The sequence below is a fragment of the Eulemur rufifrons genome, chromosome 8, assembly GCF_041146395.1.
Source record: "Eulemur rufifrons isolate Redbay chromosome 8, OSU_ERuf_1, whole genome shotgun sequence".
NCBI lineage: Eukaryota > Metazoa > Chordata > Mammalia > Primates > Lemuridae > Eulemur > Eulemur rufifrons.
Genome location: NC_090990.1, coordinates 103,641,741 through 103,667,902, shown reverse-complemented (window position 1 = coordinate 103,667,902; position 26,162 = coordinate 103,641,741). Strand labels below are relative to the sequence as shown.

The 26,162-nt window shown below is 44.8% G+C and overlaps 2 protein-coding genes across 16 annotated transcripts in view; both read right to left on the bottom strand.

Moving 5' to 3' along the window:
* The window catches only part of PI4KB (phosphatidylinositol 4-kinase beta), a 28,943-nt gene extending 20,949 nt beyond the window's left edge, over nucleotides 1–7,994 (bottom strand). For 2 of the 3 annotated variants that reach the window (XM_069480597.1, XM_069480598.1), the window contains exon 1: nucleotides 7,629–7,993. The gene's annotated coding sequence lies outside the window, so the exon portion shown is untranslated. Of the gene's footprint in view, nucleotides 1–7,628 lie in introns of all 3 variants that reach the window. The other variant, XM_069480596.1, reaches the window with a different exon arrangement.
* Nucleotides 7,995–17,231: 9,237 nt separating this feature from the next.
* RFX5 (regulatory factor X5) lies at nucleotides 17,232–23,314 on the bottom strand. 13 transcript variants are annotated; one of them, XM_069478798.1, is made up of 11 exons: nucleotides 23,209–23,314; nucleotides 22,542–22,667; nucleotides 22,263–22,391; nucleotides 22,020–22,053; nucleotides 21,756–21,838; nucleotides 21,374–21,493; nucleotides 21,041–21,160; nucleotides 20,820–20,901; nucleotides 20,307–20,508; nucleotides 19,965–20,065; nucleotides 17,232–19,803 (listed from the first exon to the last, which is right to left on the bottom strand). In XM_069478798.1, exons 3-11 carry the CDS (start codon nucleotides 22,376–22,378, stop codon nucleotides 18,823–18,825), a joined length of 1,839 nt encoding a protein of 612 aa, XP_069334899.1. In that variant the 5' UTR covers nucleotides 22,379–22,391; nucleotides 22,542–22,667; nucleotides 23,209–23,314; the 3' UTR covers nucleotides 17,232–18,822. The 13 variants fall into 13 exon arrangements, with proteins under 13 accessions (XP_069334899.1, XP_069334894.1, XP_069334897.1 ...); XM_069478793.1 differs by having other exon boundaries at nucleotides 22,549–22,667; XM_069478796.1 differs by having other exon boundaries at nucleotides 22,482–22,667; nucleotides 23,273–23,314.
* Nucleotides 23,315–26,162: the final 2,848 nt, after the last annotated feature.

Genomic DNA, 26,162 nt, shown 5'->3' with positions numbered 1-26,162 from the left:
GCTCTTCCTGTCTCCCTTTAAATGTCTGCCATAACCTTTTCCTTTTCCTCTTTAAGGAGTATGTCCTTACTTATATAACATTCCACACACAGGTCCTGTGCATCTCACCTTTATTTAGTATTGAAGTCTTTATTTATTTTTTTCTTTTGAGACAGAGTCTCACTCTGTTGCCTGGGCCAGAGTGCCGTGGCATCAGCCTAGCTCACAGCAACCTCAAACTCCTAGGCTCAAGTGATCCTCCTGCTTCAGCCTCCCAAGTAGCTGAGACTACAGGCGCTCGCCACCAGGCCCAGCTAATTTTTTGTTTCTATTTTTAGTTGTCTGGCTAATTTTTGCTATTTTTAGTAGAGACAGGGTCTCGCTCTTGCTCAGACTGGTCTTGAACTCCTGAGCTCAAGCGATCCTCCCGCCTGGGCCTCCTAGACTGCTAGGATTATAGGCGTGAGCCACCGTGCCTGGCCTTGAAGTCTGGATATATTCTTCTAGTTACAGATACATTCTTACTGTCCCTTTTAGACTCAAAACTCCCAGGGAATAAAGGCCAGCAAATACTACGCCAGGCTTCACTTAGGAGAAAACAGCTCTAAAACAGCCATCATCAACCCTGCTGAAGTTGTGCCATTTCTCTGCTTGCCTGACTTCATGATATCACCCTCCCTTTCTCTAGTGCTGTGACAGCTGACATACAGTGGAAAGAGCCCTGCACTTGGAGGCAAACAGGTGGGGGTTCAAATCCTCTGCCTTTATAAGATGTACAAACTTATGCATGCCACATATCTTCTGAGTTTCAGGTTCCTCAACTGCAAAGTGGGAAAAACACTTCTTGTTGCTGTGTGGATTAAATAACTTCATGTATGTGAAAGGATCTAGCACACCCCCTGGCACACAGTAGTACTCATACTCAATAAATGCTAGTTGAATCCTAATCATCTAAAAGGTTAGGAAACAATGTGTGTGTAGGTATGTGTAATATAAAACTTATATTGTTTTATAAAGGAAGTGAATTAGAGCTATACTTGTTTGAGTAAAACACTTATGATAGCCCTCTCCCACCCCAACGCTACTTTCCCCACTATCACATACACACTCCAAGAACAGAAGGGACAGTGAGAAGGCAAAAAGAAATCAGGCTAGGACTCATTGGTCTAGAACTTCCAAAGAACAAGGAGGAACAGGAACCACATAACTAAGAACCCCTCTCCAGAGGGACTCTTGGCAAGGAAATTCAGTGAGAGAACACTGCTGACAAAAGGCCACTGCTCTCTAAGTGCAATTCTTCAGAGCTTCACCAAATCCAGATCAGGAGAATCAGTGCAGAACAGGAGGAAATTTCATCAGATCAACCTGGCTCCAGAATCTGGCTATAGCTAACAGTGGACTCAGAGGCCTCTTCACAAACATGCTCAAAAGTGTGAGCAAGAGGAAGGCTTTTGTAGAGCTGGAATGCACATAATTTCCACCTATTAGTGACATCACCTTTGACCCTGGTGACCCTGGGTGCATATACTTTGGGTAGGTGGAAGACGGAGGCCCATAGATTCTCTAGTCACTCTAGAAGGCCGTTTTCCACCACCACCCTTCTAGTACCTCTTCTTGCACCTCTGAAATGTTAAGACTCAAGGTTCCTTTGATCTGCAAATATCATATCGTCCAGCTCTCTGCCTCCCAGCAGTCACCACCAAAGTTTTGCAGAAAGACAGATGGGGAACTCTTCTGTTCTCAGAGATCACCAAAAAAGGCTACTTCAGTTTCTTTCTCCCAACTGTGTTAAGCAAGAAGTTCATCCCTGAATTTAATATCCCTGATGCAGCTTGAGCTTGGTATTGGTAAAGTGGCAACTCTTTCACTCTGTTGTCTCCCCAAATTAGGCAGTGTCTTCTGAGCAGTAGAACCAGCATGGCTACCTATGTGGATCTGTCTCTACTCGCAACTATGGGTGGCACAGGAATATTAAGAAAGAAGCTTTAATCATTCCCTGCCACACCTTGGTAGGGTACCCTCATCAGAGGATCACTGTAATTCAGCTGGAACCAATACCTTTTAGGTCTGCTTAGAAATTCACATGACAGCCTCAATCATCCTATACAACCAACTCTTTTTCTCAATCTCTGTATGCTTGGTACATCTTTCCCTTTTCTTCTACTCCAGAGACTTCCAAGTCACTGAAAGCTCCTAAAAGTCCACTTTTCAAAACTTTCAAAGGAAATGAAGTTCAGAGTTTAGACATTCTCCTACATACAACATCTCAGACCTCACTGGAAAATTTAGCAGATGCCTATTGCAACTAATTACAATTGGGATTATTACATGAGAAAGGCAAAAGAAGAGAAACTCCCAGGGCTCAGCTAAGAACCCCACATCACAGTATTCACAGGACTTCACCACTGAACAGATCTGGCAGCCTTTACTCCTCAGGGAACCAAACAATGTCAAGAGGTGCAGGAAAGCCAGACTCCTCTCCTTTATAAGCAGCTCTGCCACTAGAAACCACCAAACTGGAGCTGGGCCTCCCTACTGGCCACTAAGGGACTTGGGGACTACCTGCATCTGAAGCAAGTCATGGAGAGAAGAAGGTGTTGAAGGGAACAGGGTTAGATTGTTCTGACAATTTAGACAATAGAAATGGGAGTCTTCAAAACCTAAATCCAGACATGGTCTTCAATATCAATTCATTCTTTTTTTTTTTTGAGACAGAGTCTCACTCTGTTGCCTGGGCTAGAGTGCTGTGGCATCAGCCTAGCTCACAGCAACCTCAAACTCCTGGGCTCGAGCAATCCTCCTGCCTCAGCCTCTCGAGTAGCTGGGACTACAGGCATGCGCCACCATGCCCGGCTAATTTTTCTATATATATTTTTAGCTGTCCATTTCATTTCCTTCTATTTTTAGTAGAGATGGGGTCTCGCTCTTGCTCAGGCTGGTCTCGAACTCCTGAGCTCAAACGATCCACCCGCCTCGGCCTCCCAGAGAGCTAGGAAGCCTGCCCATTCATTTTTGAATGCAAAAAAATTTACCTTTGAGGGTAGTCATTCTAAAGAAAGCAAAAGGACTAGAAACAAAAGAAAAAGAGTAGGAACAAGCCCACTGTTCACTATCCTTCCTCTTGTAAGTCAGAAGAATAAGAAAAAAGGGACAGAAGAGAATTCAAACCTCTAATACCAAATGATTCTTATGGCCTTCAAGGGCATTCAGACAACTGAGGCTCCACACTTCACCCTGGGAGCCTAAACTCTCCTTCCAGATTGCAGGGGAAATAAAAGAGGCCTCCCATGCCCCAGCCTAGCAGCTGGCCTGTAGGAAAGGGGGGTGGGAATAGAAGGAGTGCTGAGAATTGACTGAGTTCCATAGCTCCCATCTAGGCAAAGTAGGGAATCCTGGTCTGAGCATCAAGGTTTGTTACAGTAAGGGCAGAGCAGCGGCTGGAGAGAACAGAGAGGGTGTACACACATGTGTTTTGTGTGACTGAACAGTTAAGTGCATGTCTGCAGAGGACTCTAGGGGGAGGGGATACTATCAGTTAATCTGGCTTCCCACTTCTCATCACCTCAAAAGATTCTAGGCTAACAACCTTCCACTAGGCTAACAGTCCTTCCATTAAAGGACTTATTGGACTGGTCTCTGCTAGGACAGAATGGTAAAGAGCCCCACCCATAATCAATCTCCAGTTAATCGCCATTCCCTTCTTAAAAATCTTTCTCCATGGACCAGATAAATATGGACTGGTTCAGACCAATCATGATGTTTTTATCTGTTCCTCTATTTTCATGGAATGGCCTTTAAGGGATCATATGATCTAGTGCTCTGCCTCCAAGCAGGCAGGCAAGCTCAATTTTCCTCTTCCTTTTAAAGGATCCTTTTCCCCTACCCTTTTTTCCACATCTCATGATCCTTTGAGATGGATCCATGAGATGTGGAAAAAAGGGCAGGGGAATCAATGTCTTCACCCTGCAAGGTGAGTTAAGAGAGACTGTTAAAAGTTAATGGGAAAGGGGCCGGGCGCGGTGGCTCACGCCTGTAATCCTAGCACTCTGGGAGGCCGAGGCGGGTGGATTGCTCAAGGTCAGGAGTTCGAGACCAGCCTGAGCGAGACCCCGTCTCTACTAAAAATGGAAAGACATTATATGGACAACTAAAAATCTATATAGAAAAAAATTAGCCGGGCATAGTGGCGCATGCCTGTAGTCCCAGCTACTCGGGAGGCTGAGGCAGTAGGATCGCTTAAGCCCAGGAGTCTGAGGTTGCTGTGAGCTAAGCTGACGCCACGGCACTCACTCTAGCCTGGGTAACAAAGTGAGACTCTGTCTCAACAAAAAAAAAAAAAAAAAAAAAAAAGTTAATGGGGAAAAAAAAGGGAGGTTAAAAAATATTAAAGTTTCACAGGCATCCAGTAGAAGACATAAAAATGACATAATTACATAAACAAGAGCTAAATTCTCTTTTGTAAAATAAGTCAAGAAATACAGACACAAGCATTTTATCTAAAGCTAAGGGATAACCTTTAGGACTAAACACAGATAATTAAAGAGGTTAACTCTGAGGGAGAAGGAATAGGAATGAAAGGAAAGGGACTGTTGGTTTTCATCATAAACTCTTTCAGTACCATTGGATTTGCTACCAAGTGTATATATTCCTTTAATAATTTTTAGGGCCGGGCATGGTGGCTCACACCTGTAATCCCAGCACTCTGGGAGGATGAAGCAGGAGGACTACTTGAGGCCAGGAACTTGAGACCTGCCTGGGCAACACTGCAAGACCCTATCCCTACAAAAACTTTAAAAGCTAGCCAGGCATGGTGGTGCATGCCTGCAGTCCTAGCTACTCAGGAGGCTGAGGCAGGAGGATCACTTGAGCCCAGGAGTTTGAGGCTGCAGTGAGCTATGATTGTGCCATTATACTCCAGCCAGGCAACAGAGAAAGACGCTGTGTCTAAAAATAATAATAATTTTTAAAAAGAGGTTGCTCTTCAAAAGAGGCTCCATATCACCTCAGACTGCCTGTTCTGCTGTTAAGAAGTTCCTCCTTGTATCTTAAGGTTTAACTCAAACCTTTCTTTAAGAAGGTCTCAACTTATCTTTCCTCTTTGACCTCAATGGTAAAGGTGGAGATTGAGTCCTCCTTTTTCCTTGTAGAAACTCAGGGCCAAGTAGTCAAGCAGGCTCAAGCTCCCCTGAAACAGGTAAATGCTTACCCAAGGCCCCAAAGGGTGGTGGCATCAGGGGAGAGGGCATTCTCAAGCTACCAGAAGGAGGGTAGTGAGGGCAGTGGTCTCAAGATAGTTAAGTCAATATTGAATCAGGCTGAGAACTCTGTGCAGAACCATGGAGCTGGTATAAGCAGATTCCAGCCAGACAGCCCAAGCCAGCTCTGGGAGCCCCTGCTGAAACAGACAGATGGCAAAGAAAGCAACCTGTATTTCACTCCTCTCTGAACTGTTCTTCCCCACTGCAAGTCCCAAATGTGCTTGAACTAGGCCTTCTCTTGTCTCATGCCAATTATTTAAAGGTTCCTCCCAAACCTCTTCCCCAAATCAAAGAATCTCAACTTGCTGCTTCAGATGGCATTCAACAAACTTGTTTTCATGCAGTGTGGACTCAACTCTAAGAAGGAGGCAGGGAAACTAGGGGAAATATGATTTCTGCTTAGGGGGGCCTCCAAGGAGTGAAGCTTCTCCTAAAAAGGAGGATTATGTAGAGGCTGCACTCTGGCTAATGATGAGAGAGAAGGGAGAAGTGGGACGAGGTGGCATAACTACTTCCAAACAGGCCTAGAGCCTGGAATATGAATGGAACTTCACATACCTTCTTTGGTATCACAGGCCAAGAAAGAGACATGGCATACAAGGCAACAACTAGATTCCTAAGTCCCAGCTCATTCCAAGGTCTCTCTTCCAGCCATCTTCCTCAACAGGTTTCCCAATAAACATACTTCCCACCTGTAGATCTGGAGTTATAGATCAAGTATGGGAAGAACAGCACAGGTGATCAGCAACTTAATGCACTGGGGAAAAAAACAGGGCAGATGAAAGAAACCGGACTGAAGCTTATCTTTCAAAATGACTTACATCCATGGTTGTAGACTAGAAAGATCCAACAGAAAGACCAAGATGAAGGAAAATTCTCAGGATGACTGAACCACCACTAATAAATACCTTTTGTCTGAGGAACCCAGAATGTTCTGTAAACAAATAAACCAAGTCTACATCCTGCTACTAGCCTACTACTGCACTGATGACTATAGAGTGGACCATTTTCCCAAGAAGATTACTCTAGAGGTCAAGCGAGGAAGTTACATGCTGAACCCAGGAGTCCTGACTGTAAATGTACAAGCTCTGTCCATTGTCTCATGTTCCTTTTCCCAGTTACCCACCTCCGCACTCCACCCAAGGCCTGAGCTCTTATGGAACCAACTAAAACTATTCTAGTAAGCCACAGACAGTAAACTGATTCTTCTGCATCTGGACAGGGGTGAGAAGACATTCTATTCTGTAATTCCTTTAACACAAGCCTAAAATTAAATAATCTGAAACAAAATTTTGCACAACCTCAGTTTCCACGCAGGCCTGCTCAACCCTCCTAGTGGCTGCTCCTGCGGAGTCAGCAAAGTGTAATCTGATAGGGACTTCTTTAAAATTTGCTCCATCCTTCAGAAACACCCTTCTATCCCAAAAAGCCTGAGACAGCTGAGGCTCCGCCTCCTCTCAACACATTTTTCTTCTTAGTTCAAGGTTTAGCTGATCCTGAAATAAGTGGTATGAGGAGATAAAGAGTATGAAAGAGAATACATAAAGACCATAGGGAAAACAGAACCAAGTGTCACAAGGATCAGCAAAATCCTTGAAACTTGATGGCGGTGTCAAAGCTGGAAATCCTGAATGGGAAGGGGTACTGTCAGACCTTCTCTCTCCTACAGAAACAAACCTCCAGAGGGTTGGGGGATTGAGGAGGGGGAAAGAGAAGCTAAAGAAAGTTATAGGGATCATAAAGCACCCTAGAGAAGAAGGGTGAGGCTAGGGTCAAAGTAGAATGTAAATGGTACTTTAGGAATGATGACAAAGGCCTGAGATCCCTTAAAGAGGAGGGACTAGGCGGTTCTTGGAAGCCAGGAGCTAGGTAGGTGGGTGGGTGACGGTGAGGTAATGGAATCAGAAGAAGCAAAGGAAGGGAGGATACAATCTTTAGTTCAGGGAAATGGAAACCCCGTGCTGGGGATGCAGAGTCCTCGGAGGAAAAGGGGCAAAATAGGGAAAGAGATAAAGGCGAAGTCCATGGGAAAGGTTTGGGACAGGAACTCAGACAAGAACAGACAAGAATGAACATATATGAACTCTGATGTGGAAAGGGTTCATGACTTAAAAATAATAATTCGAGACGGAGGCAACAGGGATAACAGTGAGGGAGGGGGGAATCCCCGGGGCAGAGGGAGGAGCTAAACAGAAGAGGAAGCCAAAAAACAGAGGAGGACCCGAGGCCTGAGAGGAAAGGGTGGAGAAGGAACCCGGGGTGCAGCTGCCACCGGGAGGGCAGTTTTGTACTCGAACCCAGGTTGGGGGAGGCTGTACGGGACAGGGTAGAAGAACACCCCCCACCACCACCAGCAGGGCAAAGGGGACTCACGGGGGAGGAGTAGCTTACCTCTGGGGGACTCCTGCGGAGGGGGTCCGGGCGGTCGGGGTCGGACTGCCGACACCGCCGCCTCAGCAGCAGCGGCCACTGCCGGGTTCCATTGGCCGCTTGCGCTTCCCTGACAGCGGCCGCGGCGGCTGCACCAGGCCCCGGCTGCGGGGCTGCCCGCGGCGCCGCCTGAGGGGGCCTTCAGGCTGCCTCAGGTTTGACTGGCCCACACATCCTCCGCTTCCTCCCTCAGTACAGCCAAGACCAAAAATAAATAAATTCCCCAGCAGATCTCGATGTAAAATTATTCTTCTGCGTCCAAGCCTTTTTCCCCAGGATATGCTTTCCGGCTTCCCCGACGCTCAGGACCCTACCGATGCCATAGTAATCTAAGGAGTCGTGTGAGCTGCCTGGAACATGCCTGTTCAGAAATAGAAAAGGGGGCGGGGAAGAGATATTTGGAAGCCGGGGAGGGAGGAGAAGGCGAGGGGAGGAACTTACGGGTGGGAGGAGGGGCCAATCTTTGAGAGGAGGACCTAAGCGGTAGCGTTGGCGAGGCTAAGGAAGCCGAGAAGGAAGTAAAATTTGCTGGATAAGTGGCAGGGCGAGTGGGCGGGCTGGCGTGGGCGCCCTGTTAGAGAACTATGGACATGCTGCGTCCTTCCAAAAGAACATTAACTTGCAACTTATATGTAAATGAGCCCGTTTGAGTTAGCAACCGAGTTACCATAATTGCTAATCAGTGGCTTTCCCCCCTCCCCATTGCTACACGACTCCGTAGTAAATCAGGCTGTGGGATGGACGCTGGGGGCCCAGAAGGGAGAGGAGAAAGAGAGATGGCCGGCAGGGAAGACAGTCTCCCTCACTACTCTTTTCCTACTCATCTTTAAGAACGATGCCAAGATTACGCCCCTTGTCGCTTCGCGGATAGTGCGGTCCAACCGCGTCAATCTTTCGTCGTTAAGCGCGTCGTTAGCCCGGCCGACTGGAGGCCGTGGTTCTGCCTCCAAGATTATCACCTGCCTGGGCTGCCTTTGGCCTCCAGCATCCAGACGCTGAGTCCCCCAGGGAGGGGCTGGGCTGGGCCAGGTTGGGAGAGTTGAGTGCAATGACAAAGGCTTGGAGGGCATAATCCCTTCCAAACAAAACCAAACCATATAAGACTAAACAAATAAGCAAAAACACGCTTTGCAAAAGGGCCTCTGGTACTAGTTTTGTGTATTTGTCTGTTAACATTGATTGAGAGCCCTCTTCCTCGGAACCTCTCTTCCAATGCCTTAACTAGGGCTTAATATTCAACGCCCTTCATAAGGCCTTACTTAATTTTCTTCATTGAGGCTATTTGATCCCAGATCTTGGATGTCATCTTCCCTGCCACTGTTTGATCTGGGATAACCTCTTTGAACCTCATTTTCTGTCTGCGAAGTGTATGCAGTAATATTAACACATTACGGGGTTTTGTGAGGATCAAGAGAGTACAGATCACTATAGTATTATTGTTACCATTATTGGGACAATAATATAGGATAGATGGATGAAAGAAGAGAGTAACTATTTCAGTGTTTAATTTGGAGGCAGAGTGAAGAGTAATAGCTTGAAAATGCCTGCATAAAACATGCAGTATGTACAAAAGTAGAACAAATGAGGTACCTAATTCCTGAAGGAACATAGTGGAGTTCAGTTAAATTAGTACAGAAGGCCTATATGTATATGGACATATATATGATATATATGTCAGTCAATATATGGTGAATAAATGGAAGGCTTCTTTGAAATATTGTGAGCCAGGTCTTAGAAGAGATATTGGATATGATCCAGTAGAATAAAAAAGACAAGAGAGCATTTTGAAGGCTAGAAAGTTGTATGTTGAAGTATAGAAATGGAAATTTGCTGAAACCATGAGGAGGAAAAGGGCAGGCAAGCAGATAAACTCGGTTAAAGCAGGAGTACAGTAATGAAAGATGAGCAGAGAAAGAGGACAAGAGTGCCAAAGATAGTTTAAATTTGTCACCACTGGTATGTTGTGGGGAATCACCAATCCACCTGTCAGGCCTAGCAGCTTTGGGCTAGCTTCCAACCAGCTGTCCCACAAGTAACAGGAGGCAATGACCCTGCATTAGCCTAGAGTTTAAAATGTCACACATCCCCTCAAAGGATAGGTTCCAAAGGGGCCATAAAACTAGCTTTTTGTAACATTGTAGAAAGAGATGTGACAGCCCTTTTTATAGTAGGAAGTTTTCTTATTTTCCAATGACAGAAAAACAAAATTTCGGGAATATCTCCAAACTTGAAGTAGGAACTTTTTCTAGCTACAGTCAGTTGTAAGTTCTTTTTTTTTTTATTTTTTTTATTTTTTATTTTTTTTTTGAGACAGAGTCTCACTTTGTTGCCCAGGCTAGAGTGAGTGCCGTGGCATCAGCCTAGCTCACAGCAACCTCAAACTCCTGGGCTCAAGGGATCCTCCTGTCTCAGCCTCCCGAGTAGTTGGGACTACAGGCATGCACCACCATGCCCGGCTAATTTTTTCTATATATATTTTTAGCTGTCCGTATAATTTCTTTCTATTTTTAGTAGAGATGGGGTCTCGCTCTTGCTCAGGCTGGTGTCGAACTCCTGAGCTCAAAGGATCCGCCCACCTCGGCCTCCCAGAGTGCTAGGATTACAGGTGTGAGCCACCGCGCCCGGCCAGTTGTAAGTTCTTTATCAATCAAGTGAGACCACCCCTCAATAAACACACACACACAGTATTAAGTAGAAGAGTTTATTTCAAGTTTTCTGTTTATACCTCTAAGGGCTATATGTAAGTTTCTTTGCATCTCTTTATGACTTTGTCTTTTTGCCTGTTTCTGGAGATTTTTTGATCAGCCTATAGTCCTCCCTAGCCTGAGCTCCTCAAGGCAGGAAAGGACTCATCTTTGTAATCTAGCTGTATCCCTAGTTTCTACCACAGGAGGAAAAAAGTTAGTATTTACTGATATAGCAACAGATTGAATGCAGAAGAAGATATGAGAATCCAGTCAGGCATTACAGTTCCAAAATCCTAAAACAATGCCAGTTGTATCACTGATTTTTTTGTTTGGGAAAATACAGGTATTTTTCAAAAATGAATTAATAAAAATATTTTAAAATAAATATTTTGACTAAATTTTCTTCCCTCATTTGCCTCAATTCTTTTCTCTTCAGTCTCCTTAATTGTAAAATTATAAAACTGGGCCGGGCACGGTGGCTCACGCCTGTAATCCTAGCACTCTGGGAGGCCGAGGTGGGAGGATCGTCTGAGTTCAGTAGTTCGAAACCAGCCTGAGCAAGAGCGAGACTCCGTCTCTACTAAAAATAGAAAGAAATTAGCTGGACAACTAAAAATATATAGAAAAAATTAGCCAGGCATGGTGGTGCATGCCTGTAGTCCCAGCTACTTGGGAGGCTGAGGCAGAAGGATTGCTTGAGCCCAGGAGTTTGAGGTTGCTGTGAGCTAGGCTGATGCCACGGCACTCTAGCCTGGGGAACAGAGTGAGACTGTGTCTCAAAAAAAAAAAAAAAAAAAAAAAAAAATTATAAAACTGAATGCTATTCTTTTCCTCATATTAAATTTAAAAGCATAACATCTGTCATATTCCCTAAAATTCCTCATTCCTCTGAACCTATTTTTTTTTTTAATTCTCTTTTGATAGAAACAAATATCACTCATCTCTGTCTTAGATCTCAGGGAGCCACTGCAGGTAGGGATGGTTGCACATAGATGACAGGTAACCCTATGGGAATCCATGCTGCCCTGTGTGCATGTGAAGCCTTTTGCTTTGGTACGTATGTGGCACACTAGAGCGTGGAGAGGGCAGGAAAGTACCAACAGAGTAAGATAATGTCATTTATTTGTCTTATTGAAATTTCATCAAATTGAGGAAAGAAGTTGGCTTATTATTCAAAAGTTGGTAAAACCATAGGACCTGTGTCTGGCTATATCTTAAATACCTTGTGGGTAAAGAAATTTCTATAAAAGATTGAATTTTCTTCCTGAACCATATATAGACACTATGGGCTTCTTTTCAGGGAAATCAAAAAGAAGCTAGCAGTTATTGCTTGAGCCCCCTACTGTGTATGAATAAAAATATTATCTCATTTATTTCTCACTACAATCCCATGAAAGAGATTTTATTCCACTTTATGGAAACTGACCTTCAGAGTGGTTAATTGTTTTTCAAAATTGTTTTACTTCAGCCCACAATAAGAAATGCATTTTCGGCCGGGCGCGGTGGCTCACGCCTGTAATCCTAGCACTCTGGGAGGCCGAGGTGGGCGGATCCTTTGAGCTCAGGAGTTCGACACCAGCCTGAGCAAGAGCGAGACCCCATCTCTACTAAAAATAGAAAGAAATTATATGGACAGCTAAAAATATATATAGAAAAAAAAAATTAGCCGGGCATGGTGGTGCATGCCTGTAGTCCCAGCTACTCGGGAGGCTGAGACAGGAGGATCCCTTGAGCTCAGGAGTTTGAGGTTGCTGTGAGCTAGGCTAATGCCACGGCACTCACTCTAGCCTGGGCAACAGAGTGAGACTCTGTCTCAAAAAAAAAAAAAAAAAAGAAATGCATTTTCTATCATGACCACTGAAGAACACACGTATGTGTTAACTGAAATAAAAGTTTCATGAAACAATACTTAGTCTTACTATGTGCAATGCACTCTGATATTTTTGATTCTATTTTATTTCACTTTTTAAAAATGCTGTTTTGCATTCTGCTAAGTTTATTTCACAACCCACTAATGGTTTGCAATCTACAGTTTGAAAAAACTAGGCTAAAGAAATGTTCAAAATCATATTTAAGTGGTAAAGCTGATTTGAACCTAACTCATGCTCTTTCCTGTAAACAAATGTCTCTCTATGAACATTTCTTAAGAAATACAATGAGAAATAGACGTATCTATCTATCTAGCTACCTACCTACCTATCTAAAATGCTTAGCTTTATCTCATAGCATGGAACCAGCAGGATGTTTTCAGACAAAGATATAGGCCTACTGAGGAACCATAACATGAGACAAAACACTTTGACACATATAGGATGACATTAATTCCCCTATTTAGTATGCTTTGTGAATGCAGCATTTGCTTTATTTTCTAAAGAAAGCTGATTGTTAACCACAAAAATAAACAACAGATTCGTTTATTTGGGGCTATAGACTACACATGTAGAATCTGTCTTAGTTTAATAACAAAAGATTATTTCAAATTTTAGTAAGTTTATGATAGAGCTAAAATGAGAAAAGACAACACTGTGAGGAAGGTAATAGGAGTGGAGAACGAGGGATTGTAGAGAAGGGGGAAGAGTGAGGAATGGTAAAGAGGAAACAGTAGATACTCCCGTGAATCTTAGTTTAGCCCTTCGCCTAATAAAGTGAAGTTTGCTTGAACTACAGAATAACTTGTTTCATGTTACATTTTAAAATATGCCAATCTCAAAGTCATCTGGAGGTCTGGTATCCCAAAGTTAATGAATACATCCCCAATGTCTGGGACAATATTTCCTTGGATGATTCTATCTATCTATCACCAGTGGTTTATTTTTCCATATGCCCATTACTTCTAATCTGTCTGCAGCCTGGTCCAGTCCCTCATCTCCCATATGGATAAAGGCAACAGCTGCCTGGCTCATTCCTTAGAGTCCAGTTCCTCCATCCTCTAATACAAACTTCATACCTTTCATTCATTCATTTATTCAATCAACAGCTAACTACATTGGTTGTGTGTTCTTCCTCTAGTTTATTCCTCACTATTGTTCATATACATCTCTTCTGCTTGACAGGTCTCTTTACTAGGTTGTATTGCCATGCCACATCCACACCTCTGCTTTTTCTGGAATGTCTTCCTCTTTTTCACCTATCCAAACTCTACTTACCTTAAAGGCTTATTAACTCAAGCCTGCCTTTTCCATGAAGCCTTCCCAAATTACTCAGCCCAAACTTATATCTTTGAATTTACAGCTCTTACACAGTAGAGTATCATGACTTCGCTCTTTTTACTGTACCTCTTATGTCGTTCTGTCCTTGCTTTATGAGTTAGATTTGTCCAGCTAACTTCTACCCACCTCTACAGGGAAATCATCTCTGATCCCTGTCTGATCTATATGCTACTCCTCTGTGCTTACTATTCACATAATTCACACTGTGCTGTGACCATTATTTACTTGTCTGTCTCTCCAACTACAATGTTTGAAAACAGAGTCTAAGTAAACCAACTTCTAACAAATGCCCGACACTTAAAAAACAAGAGGGAAAATATCAAAACCACAGTAATAGACTCCTACTTCTGGCATCATGGATAAGTGAAAGGGTTCTCTCATTAAAATACATCTAGATCCTCGATAAATTACAGCAAACATAATTTTTAGTACATTGCAGGGTTCATTAGAAAGTAAGGGAGGCTGGGTACAGTGGCTCATGCCTATAATCCCAGTACTCTGGGAGGCTGAGACGGAAAGATTGCTTGAGGTCAGGAGTTGGAGACCAGCCTGAACAAGAGTGAGACCACATCTTTACTAAAAATAGAAAAAAATAGCCAGCATAGTGGTACACTACTCCTGTAGTCCCAGCTACTCAGGAAGCTGAGGCAGGAGGATCGCTTGAGCCCAGGAATTTGAGGTTGCAGTGAGCTATGATGATGCCACTACACTCTAGCAAGGTGACAGAGCAAGACTCTGTCTCAAAAAAAAAAAAAAAAAAAATCAAATTGGGTGCAATGTTGCACAGCTATAATCCCAGCTACTCAGGAGGCTGAAGTGGAAGGATCACTTGAGCCCAGGAGTTCAAGACCATCCAGGCAACACAGCAACCCTGGCTCAAAATAAAAAAGCTGAGACCTATATAAAGGATGAGCAACATGGAGTAGAAGAAGCAGGTTTGCCATAAGGACAAATCCCCATATCAGCACCGTGAACAGAGTCTAAACCTTGGGCCTAGCCAAGGAAGGGAGAAAAACCTGGGACTCCTGAATTAAACCTGGACTCTTATAGGGACTAACACAAGTCCCAGGTCAGGAGCATCCCCTGGCTCCTAGCAGAAGCAAATGCAAATCCTCCCTGGAGGGAAGTACCCCCAATTTAGGGTATAGGATTTTCATAGATTAAGAACAGATGAGTTTGGCACAGAAAACTGTGGGATGTAGAGAAGCAGGTTCTTGAAAACTTAAAATAGTAAAGATAATATAGTAAAGACAGTAAAATAGTAAAGACAGATTAACAAAATACTAGTTCAGCACAGAAAAACTTATGGGATATAGGGAAGCAGGTTCTTGAAAATTTAACATAGAAAAAAGACAGCCTGAAAATCAATTAGCTGAGTGTCAAGGTGTTATAAAAGAACATAAAATTAAACCTAAAGAAAGCAGAAGAAAGGAGATACTATAGATAAAACACGTAATTAATGAAATGGAAAACACATATAAGGGGAGGATCGACAAAACCCAAAGTAGTATCTGAAGACACACAAGTAAAATAAACAAATTTCTGATGCAATTGATCAAGGAACAAAAAGAGAGAGGGCACAGGTAAACAGTAAAAATGAAAAGGAGAATATGCTTACCCACAGAATAGAGGCAAAAAAGAAAATCAAGAAATATATGAACATGTAATAAAAGACATGAAATGCACAAAATCCTAGAAAAACATTTTACCTATACTAATTCAAGAAGAAATAGAAGGCCGGAGCAGTGGCTCACGCCTGTAATCCTAGCACTCTGGGAGGCTGAGGCAGGAGGATTGCTTGAGGCTAGGAGTTGGAGACCAGCCTGAGCAAGAGTGAAACTCTGTCTCTACTAAAAATAGAAAAATTAGCTGGGCATGGTGGCATGCACCTGTAGTCCCGGATACACAGGAGGCTGAGGCAGGATGGCTTGAGCCCAGGAGTTTGAGGTTGCAGTGAGCTTTGGTGACGCCACTACACTCCAGCTGGGCATCAGAGGGAGACCCTGTCTCAAAAAAAAAAAAAGTGGTTCCCACCTGTAATCCCAATACTTTGGAAGACAGAGGCAGGAGGAGGATCACTTGAGCTCAGGAGTTTGAGACCAGCCTAGACAATGCAGCAAGACCCTATCTACAAAAAATTAAAAAATTAGCCAGGCGTCGCGGCGCAAGCCTGTAGTCCCAGCTATACAGGAGGCTGAGGCAGGAGGATCGCTTGAGCCCAGGAGTGAGGCTGCAATGAGCTATGATCACACTATTGCACCCCAGCCTGGGAGACAGAGCAAGACTCTGTCTCTGAAAAAAAAAAAAAGAAATAAAAAAAATTACAAAGTCCAAACAGTCTATAATTATTAAATAAACTAGTAGTTAAAATTATTTTTTTTTTGAGACAGAGTCTCACTCTGTTGCCTGGGCTAGAGTGCCGTGGCATCAGCCTAGCTCACAGCAACCTCAAACTCCTGGGCTCAAGCGATCCTTCTGCCTCAGCCTCCCGAGTAGCTGGGACTACAGGCATGTGCCACCATGCCCGGCTAATTTTTTTTCTATATATATTTCTGGCTGTCCAGATCATTTCTTTCTGTTTTTTTTTTTTTTTTTTTTTTTTTTTTTTTGTGACAGAGTCTCGCTTTGTTGCCCGGGCTAGAGTGAGTGCCGTGGCGTCAGCCTAGCTCACAGCAACCTCAAACTCCTGGGCTTAAGCGATCCTACTGCTTCAGCCTCCCGAGTAGCTGGGACTACAGGCATGCGCCACCATGCCCGGCTAATTTTTTCTATATATATTTTAGTTGGCCAGATAATTTCTTTCTATTTTTAGTAGAGACGGGGTCTCACTCTTGCTCAGGCTGGTCTCGAACTCCTGACCTCGAGCGATCCACCCGCCTCGGCCTCCCAGAGTGCTAGGATTACAGGCGTGAGCCACCGCGCCCGGCCTTCTTTCTGTTTTTTTAGTAGAGATGGGGTCTCGCTCTTGCTCAGGCTGGTCTCGAACTCCTGACCTTGAGCAATCCTCCCACCTCGGCCTCCCAGAGTGCTAGGATTACAGGCGTGGGCCACCGCACCCAGCCTAGTAGTTAAAATTATTCCCACAAAGAAACATCAGGCTCAGATGGCTTTATAGGTGAGTTTTACCAAACTTTCAAGGAATAGTTCATTTCAATCTGATATAAACTCTTCCAGAGAATAAGACGAGAGGGAACAGTCCCCAACTTGGAGGGTGAATAAACCAAAGGACCATCTTAGAAACCCCTTTAGAAATCTTCTAAAAACAAAGGCACTAACATATAAGAATGTTCATAGCAGCATTGTTTGTAATAGCAAAAAACTGGAAACAGCCCAAATATCCATTGATAGGTAAACAGATAAATAACTTGTGGTTTATGCACTTGATGGAATATGATACAGATGAAAATGAATGAATCATAGCTATCTACAACAACATGGATGAATCTCAGAAACAATGTTAAGTGAAAAAAGGCAAACTGTAGGCGACTGTTCGAGTATAACATTTTTGTAAAGCTTAAAAAACAGGCAAAACTGAACATTTTTTAAGAATACATACATATGTGGTTAAAAATACATATATACACATCAGATAATAAACACAAAATTAAGGACAGTGGTTACTTCTAAGAAGAGGAAGGGGGACAGGATAGGGAGGAACACAAACTCAGTGATATTTCTAATGTTTTAATGTGTACATTGAATGATGGTCATAGGTACTCATTTTATTATGCTTCATAATTTATTCATATTACATATATTCTTTATAGATATCAAATAATACATATAATTTCTTAAAATCTGCTGTGGTGGAAATTATAAATGAACAAATGAAGTCTCCCTGAAAGAAGATCTATATTTCTTGGGAAGAACCAAGATTCCCTGACAGAAGCTACCCTATGTAGAGGACAAAGTAGATCCTCAATAAATACTGCTTTGTTTACTGCCTTTCCCAAAGACACACCTGGGGGGTCTGGACTCCCTTCCCTTTGGTGCTCCCTGACACGCAGAACTACCTCCTTCCATACATCTAGCCTAAACCCCACAGTGCTGGCCAAGTCTTGACACATGTATGACAAGAGACTGACACCTGGTGGATACAGAATGAATTTAATGAAATGACTAGGAGGCAAATCTTTCACTTTAGTTGGTGAAAGGGGCAATAAGGTGAGGGATAGGGAAGCAAGAATGAGGAAAAAATGAAAATTAAGAAACAGGAAAAGGAAGGAGCTCCATCTCTTGAGATGTAGGTAGGAAAACAAAGGGACTGTCATCTAAATGAGACTAAAGAGCAAGTCCCCACAGGAGAGTGACTTCCCTCTCCTTCCTTCTGAGATCAAGAGGTTACAGCTGCAGCAAGGGAAATGCATGACTGAAGTTTTAAAAAAGGAAGCAGGTCTAGCTGATCTCAACCTAGCAAGCTAAAAGTACCTGTACTGCAGAGTAGTAGCTGGGTGTCAGTGGGTGTCAGCTGCTCCTCCAGCAACTCCCTCTCCCAGTTTCCATTTGGGGAATTCATGTGATTCTGAGGAGGCTGATCCCACCCTTTTCCCCAAAGGTGTAGTCCATGATGCAGAATAAGCAAATTAGCATATGCCATCCTCCTGGCCACAGTGATTGGTCAGGGGTGGACATGTGACCTAGGCTGCCTAATGAGAGTGAATCTTGGGACTTTTGCTAGGATTCCTGGCACAAAGATGCCTTCTTTTTCTGGTTGGACAGAAATGGGGAAACATATAACCCTAGGAATGCTTGTCGACATGAGATGGCCCAGGCTTAAGATGATCCTGCAGAAGGTGGAGCAATGAGAAAAGTATTTAGAGACATATGGAGCCACTGGATCAAGCTTCACCTGGAGCCAGCACTATCTCTGGACTTTGCAGTTACATGAGCCAATAAATCCTTTTTATTTTAAGCCAGTTTGAGTTAGGTTTTTCTGTGATTTAAACTCAAAAGATCCCTAACCTATACATTCATCATACTTACCCCGTCCCTATCTTCCCACAGGATAGCACAGGGATCCAGGTAAGAAGGTCACTACAGATTTATTGGTTACACTAAAGCCAAGGGTATCAAGCTGAAAAGGTCAGAGGCAGCAACTAGGCACTATGTGAGACTGGGTGACTCAGCTGTCTATACAGAGGAGAATGGACTCCCTTTGGAAAAGAATAGCCAAATAAGAAGCAAGTGCAGAAAAGGGCCCCTACAAGGCAGACAGGTAGAGTTAACATATGGGATATAAACACTCTTCCCACAGACCTATCATGGGGGTGTTGCTTTGGGGTCTTTATGCTCACAGGATAAGGAACTCTGAAGCACATGCCCTTTCAGGTCTTTTTTACCCTGTGCTGCAGTGTCTACCTCTCCCTTTACCAACTGAAGAGCTTCCTTTTGGCTTCTACTGCCCTTAATGACACTCACTTTTGGGGGGACAAGAGGAATTTTATCTTCTGCTTCTTTGGCATGCCGGGAACTGGGGCCCCTTCCTCCTTTGGAAACAGCACCATATTCCTGACCTTGGGTGAGCACTGCCCCCGTCTCAGCCTCTCCCATTGGCCCTGGCCTCTCTGGCCCTCCAGCTGAGTTGCTTTCCCTTCCAGAGCCCCACATCTCCCATGGTACCCTTGAGGACTGGGCAGACTCCATGGCAGACTTCTCAGGGGTAGAATTCCTGTCCCCACTTCCACCTGACTTTTTTCGAGGGCGCCCCCGTTTTCTTTTGGCATCATTTGCTGTATCTTCTATATCCTGCTTTGCTGCTTTAGCTGGTGGGTCCTGCCCACTGGCCTCACTAAGAGGTACTTCAGCTGTCCTCTTGACACCCTTGTCATGGGGTCCTGGGTCACCACCTATGCCTACCTCCCTGTTCTCTGTGCCCTGGAGCTGTGTGAGTCCCCCAGGTGGAGCTCGCCCAGGCCCAGGTCCAGGCAAAGCAGGAACAGTTGGTACAATCATGTTAATGATGGGCACACCTGCCTGGGGCCCCCCAGCCCTACTGGACAGAGGCAGTGTAGCCACTTTCAGGGCACCTGAAGAAAGCTTGGGGGCCAGGATGGGTGGAGAGACTGGGATTGGTGGAATAAGTGAGCGAGGGGCCCGGGGAAGGATCAGAGGCAGCCGAGCCACTAGGGCATTAACCTGCGGGTTACTGGCTGCTGGGGCAGGGCTCTCAACTACACTCTTCTTCCGTTCTCCACGCACTGGAGGGCCAGCCCCAGCCCGGGCTTCCAGCTCCTTAGGAGGCTAAAAAGTAAAGAGGAGAACACAGTAAGGCATGAAGACTGAATTTTGAAGGAAACATAAGTACCAGAAACACAGGAGGTAAGAAAGTACGAGATTCAACAGGAGAAGGGTACGCTAAGCTCCCAGCCCAGGAGGGCTGTCAGGGACATTAACCTTCTTACCTGGGCTGGTCTCTCCGGTTTCTTATGGGCTCCACCCTCTAGGTTCTCTACCCCATTCTTGGATTTAGATGACCGTTCCCGAGGGGCATGTTCGTCCTCTTCTGCAGAAGTGCCAGAAAAGGTAATAAAGTGAGGATGAGGAGGAAACTGAGGAATACAGGAGTGAGGTGATTCTGACTGACTGATGGGTAGAGATGGGAAAGAGGTGTCTAAAGCATGTCTTAGAAGGGCCTCCATGAGTAGGAGGCAAATACGGGGTGTCTTTATTCTAGCATGTGGGGGCGGGGCTTTGAAGTTGAAAGTGGTTGAGGGCTTCTCAGACATAAGACAACGTCCACTCACCAGCGAGGCCCACGGCCTTAAGCACATGGGCATGTGCAGATCGGGCAGAGATGAGATGCTGCTGTAGCAGGAAGCGGGCGACCTCAACGATGGAACTGAAAGACCGTTTCAGGATTCGCTCTGCCCAGTCACAGGTCAGAGCGCAGGCTGCCTCTACCAGTTCATCCCGAGGTGCTGGGGTTACTTCTGGGCCCATTTCTGGCTGTAGTGGGGAAGGACATGCCCAATCACCCTCCAAACTAAAGGACTCTTTCCCCATTGCTGACACTACTATTGACCAAAGCTGAGACCAGACTGGGGATGGGAGTAGGCTCTACCCATCCAGTTCCCCAAACCCACAAATTCCGTTTATCCCCTGAGTCAGCCATGGGGTAGGCAGAAGAGCATATCCTATATACCCGGAAGCTATGTATATAATGACCAAGACTGTGTCAGCTCTTAAAACATGTCCCAAAGACCTCTGACTTTTACCTGGGAGAGAAGAGTGGAATTGGAGGGTTATTTGTTACTTACACTCTCAGAACCCTTTAGGTCAAGTCCAGGCAGGCATGGCATAGATACCGTGGTCTTCCTTCGTATGCCACTGTAGCAATATCTGATGCAAGTTAAGGAGCAGCCAACACATGGCGATATCCAAGCCCCACAGGCAAGTTAAGCATTTCTGCTCCTGCCTCTCCACATCCTAGGTTTCCTTCCCTAGGTCCTCCAGCCCCAACCTCTCCAGTCAAGGATACTTGGACTGGCCCCGGCCTCCAAGCCTTCGAGCTTTGATGTCAGGGAAGATCTCTCTGATGATTTTGCCAAAGTTGGCTGTACTGAGTGGGCGGCAACAGGCGAGACTCTCGCAGTACTTTCTGAGTGAGGGAGGCAGGGTAGGAAGCTACTCAGAGGAGGAGGAGGCCATGGGATCAGGGGGATCAGGTGTGAGGAACTCAGGGATCCTAGGGATCAGGTATGAGGAACCCTTTAAAAAGGCAGACTCTATCAAGGCAGGGAGCTCTCCAGCAGTGAGGGGGTGGTCCTGTGCCTACCACACACTCATTCACCCACCCAAACCCTCTACCCACCGATAGGCATCATAAACGCTTTGCTTTGGCAAACAGGTGTCAGTGTGCTCTTCTAGGTGGTTGCGGATCCACCTATAGGCATACATGTATTCCTCATTGCTGAGCGTACTTGGTTCTGAGCTGCAGGACAAGTAAAAGGGACAAACATTACCAAGACCCTAACAGTTGTCCTGGTTCTTCCCAGACTAACATTTCAATAGTGCTGGACCAAATAACTCCATCCAGAATCTACCTTTCCCTGGTAAACCAAGCCAGAGCAAGGACCCTTCTTCCTGATCAAAGACAGTAGTCATGAGTCTTCCTGTTCACCTCATCCCTCCCCAGTGAGCCTTTCTCTAGGAATCAGAACCTCTGACATCTAAACCTCTACCATCAAACCTACCTTTTGTCTCCAGTGCTGGGCCCTGAGGGCAGCTGAAGGTAGAGATACAGCTTGTCGTTGTCTGAGAATTTCTGTACGTCTTGCTGAGGTAGTGGGGAACAGAGGCAGGAGAAATAATAAAGGCCAAGAAGGACCCATTGTAGGACCCTCTGATCCCTACCACAAAGTCTAGCTGACTTAGAGGTTGTCAGACCAAAAAGGGACCTTAGAAATTACGTCCCGCCAATCCCATCTCTCTATTGCCCTCTTCCCCAACATACTTACCAGGATTCCCTCTACTTTGTTCTGCACGGCCTTGCTGTGGGGAAGAGGAGAAAGCTAGAGGTCATACAAGAGATTTTCCCATCCCTTTGTCTGATTGCTAGGGAGGGAAAAGTACTGAAATGCCTAGCAGGTACTCAAGAATTGCTACCATGACCAAGAATCTCCTCCTGCTCAGATGCACTTGAGGAAGCGAAGTGCTACAGGGTCTGGAACAGGATTCTGGAGAGGGTGATGAGTACTTACGAAATGGTACCTCGGAGCCTTTGAAGAAGGGTGGTAGGTTCCCCAGCCTCAGCACCACCTGGGGGGGTCCTTCCCCCAGTCTTAGGGCTCTTAGCATCAGGCTCATCTTCTGCCATCCCGGCATGAGGGCTAGAGTTGAGAGAGGACAGGGCATGAAGATTTAACTCACACTGGCCTCCCCTTCCCCCGGAGACCCCAGGGCACTCCTCATCTCTCCACCCAAAAAGACAGAGAAACAGAAATAAAGCCTCTGAATTTCCCCAGTGGTCTTTTTCTCACCACTTGCCTTCTCCAAAAAATTAGAAATTATTCCATTACTTCGCCAGGCCCATATATACCCAAAGAGATCTTTGCCATCTCCATTCTATCTGCCCCACCTTTCTGAAGTCTCCTAAATCGGGAAAACTGTAAAGGAAGAGACAGGGGGATGGGGAATCCACATTAGAACGAAATTTTCATTTCTGTCTCTGACCCCAAACTGCCCTCCTCCCCTTCAAAAACAACAATAACAAGCCACAAAACAAAGTTCTCTAAATTTTCTAATATACGCCTCACCATTGAATATGCCTGGGAGGTCAGAAAGGATACGAACATATTGTGTGCCCTTCCAGGCTGGAAAAAATACTGGGCCCAAGTTCTCATTACTTAATCTCGCCACGACTTCCCCCGCCGCTCCCCCTCCCCACGTCGCCGGCCCCTACGTCATCTCCACAACATCCCATCCCGAAGCGCGCCCCCACCTCCCTCCCTGCCCCCTCCATTCAATCCCTGGTTGCTGCAAAGTGGGGAGCTCAGGGCAACGGAACTCATGGGCTGGGCGTAGGAAACCCGGTAGGCGGAATGGGGTCCCAGATTCGGGGCACGTGCACATGGGTGAGGAAGCTGTCGAAAATACAGCCAGAATCTTTTTCTGCTTTCCTCCCAACTGATATTGCCCCCTCCCTACCTCTGAACAGTCAGTCGCCTTCCAACACAAGCAACAATAAACGTAGGGGAGAAAGAGAAACTACCTCGTAGCCACCTTCACTCCAGCCCAGCCCCACGGTCCTGGCCCAGCCGGCTCGTGCGTTGCTTTATTTTCCTTTTTCTGAATGGTTGCAACAGCCGCGATCTGCCTAGATACACGGACAGCCTGCTCTATCATTGGTCGTTGCTGCCACCCGGAGACAGAAGGCGCCAGGCTCGCACCGGCGGCAGCTAAAGTCTGCCTGGTAACAGAATCTGATTGGTCAATAGGGGAGGGAAAATCCAAAGTTGGTCTTATTTGAGTCGAGAGGGGGAAGTCCGGGTTAGGTTTCGGTTAAAACTGGGGTCGGTTGGGACTGCAGGTCCCGAGAGATTCTTCTCTTAAAGGGACCGCAGGACGAGAGACCAGGCGCTGGGCTTCCTTTGGAGCTTTCTTTTCTTTTGCCCTCTGCTTTTGTGTTTCAGTTTTGTCTTAAGAGATGCCAGAAGAAAAGAATCAATGGATGATAAAATAACCGAAAATTATGGGTAGCAGTGATGGAAGTTCGCTGTAAGCTCATAGAGCCCACCCCTCCATCCACATGCATTCCAACCTGCAGACACATTCACAACAAATCTGCAATCACGGGGCTCTCCTTTATCCTTAATGGAGGCCTCGAAACCTCAACAGTTGTACCACATTAAAATAAAAATGCTTTTATCCCCCTTAGTGTTCCTTGGTTTCCCGTATGTATAATACTTTCCTTCCAAGGAGTTGCTAATGTGTTTGCATCCCCTTGGTTTTGCAGTCAGTGAACACTGGAATTTTGACTAACTGCCACGCGGGGTGCTGGATGTCCACATGAACTTTTTACCCTCAGAGAACATTACACCGAGTAAGGGATGGGTTCTGGACCCTCTTAGTTAAAATTCTTTTAGGTCATGAATCAGATGAAAGCAATGGACACTCAGCCATGAAAAATGCACATACAGACCCAGTTTTGCATGTAGTTTTAGAGAGTGGAAATGGACTACAGGTTGCCAGTCTCTTAAATGGATGTATTTTGTTTTGCACGGCACATGTTACATGCAAAACTGTATTTGCCCGCCCTGACTTCTAATATATCCTCCAGGCTTATTATCAATGTGCTTTTGTGAAGAAGACAGCAGTGCTGCCTTATCACCACTGCACTTTACAGCCTCCATTTCCTTATCACCAGCTTCTGTGAACACTGGAGGAACCCAGTGAGTGGATTGTGGAGTTTGGGGAATACAGACATATTGGTAACAAGGTTTTCTAATAAGAGCTAAAATTTATTTGGTGTTTATTGTGTGTCAAACACCATACCAAATGCTAAACACCTCATAATGCTCCTAGAAGCTCTCTAAGGTAGGTGCTATTACTGTCTCCATTTTATAGATGAGGAAACAGATTCGGAAACGTGAAGGGACTCGTCCACAGTCACGTCTGTAGTAAGTGCTAGAATCAAGATTCAAAGGCAGGCAATCTGCCTTCAGAGGCCATTCTCTTGAACACTGCCCCAGACTGTATGGATACATATTTGCAGACACTCATGGTCAAACATGAGTATAGATTGATGGATAGATACCCAAACACCATTATTTGGTATAAAGGAGAATCTAGAGCATTTTGATTGGAAATAGAGTTTTGGGTAAATTACGCTGGCTTAAAAAAGTGCAAGTAACAGGAAATAATTGGAAGCTTCAGTGAGGGGAGAGAAAGTATCATAGCTATGTACGGGAGATGATTTCGACAACACTGTAGAAGGTGAGGTTGAGTGGGGAAAAAGGCTAGAGATGGGAAAAAAAGGGAACTATTAACTTACACCAGGCATTGTGCTAAGAGCTAGGGATACAAAGCTGAACAGGGTATGGTCCTTGCTCTGAGAAGTAACAATAAAAATTGTCTGATAAGCATCATCATAACAGCAAAGGTTTATATAGCGCTTAATATGTCCTGCGGGCTGTTCTAAGGATCTCACATATGCTACCTCTTTATCTCATAGCAACTCTATCAGATAGATATTATGATTATCCCCATTTTGCAGATGAGAAGACTGAGGAATTCAGAGGTTAATAATTTGCCCAAGGCTACACAATTAGTAGGTGATAGAACCAGGATCTGAACCTAGGCTCTTTGGATTCAGAATTTACTCTTAGGCACTGTTATACATTGCCTACTAACATTGGGTGTGAAATCTTAACCAAACACAAAAATGCAAACTATTAGGGAAAATATTGATAAATTCAGAGGCATTAATATTAAAAACTTAAATTCACTTAAAAAATATAAAAATAATACAAAGACAAGCTACAAATTGGGAGAAGATATTTTTGAGACATAACTGACAAAGGATTATTATCTGGAATTTACAAATACCTCCTACAAATAAAAAATAAAAAGGGCCAGGCACAGGGGCTCACGCCTGTAATCCCAGCACTCTGGGAGGCCGAGGCGGGAGGATTGCTTGACCTCAGGAGTTCGAGACCAGCCTGAGCAAGAGTGAGACCCCCAACTCTACAAAAAATAGAAAAATGAGCCAGGCGTGGTGGTATGTGCCTATAGTCCCAGCTACTCAGGAGCTTGAGGCAGGAGGATCACTTGAGCCCAGAAGTTTGAGGTTGCAGTGAGCCATGATGACACCACTGTACTCTAGCCAGGGTGACAGTGCAAGACTCTGTTTAAAAAAAAAAAAAAGTCTGGCAATATCAAAGGTTGGCATGGTTATGGGTCAACAGGAGCTCTCATTCACTGTTGTGGGAGTATAATCTGGTAAGCTGTTTTGGAAAATAATTTATTACCTGGTGAAGTTGAATAGGTGAGTATCTCAGTATATACTTAATATCTCAGCAATCCTATTCCTAGACATATGCATCCTATTCCTAGACATATGCCCTAAAGACAAAGGCAGTAAAGTTTATAGTTTTGCTGCT

Bases quoted from the DNA above. Each gene is read 5' to 3' on its own strand.
- RFX5 (XM_069478798.1), bottom strand. From the start codon at position 22,378: ATGGCAGAAGATGAGCCTGATGCTAAGAGCCCTAAGACTGGGGGAAGG. The intron at 20,902-21,040 runs GTATCCTTGACT...AACTTGCATCAG, and splicing joins GGAGGCCGGGGCCAGTCCAA to ATATTGCTACAGTGGCATAC. The intron at 20,509-20,819 runs GTAAGTAACAAA...TCCCCACTACAG, and splicing joins ACCTAAAGGGTTCTGAGAGT to CCAGAAATGGGCCCAGAAGT.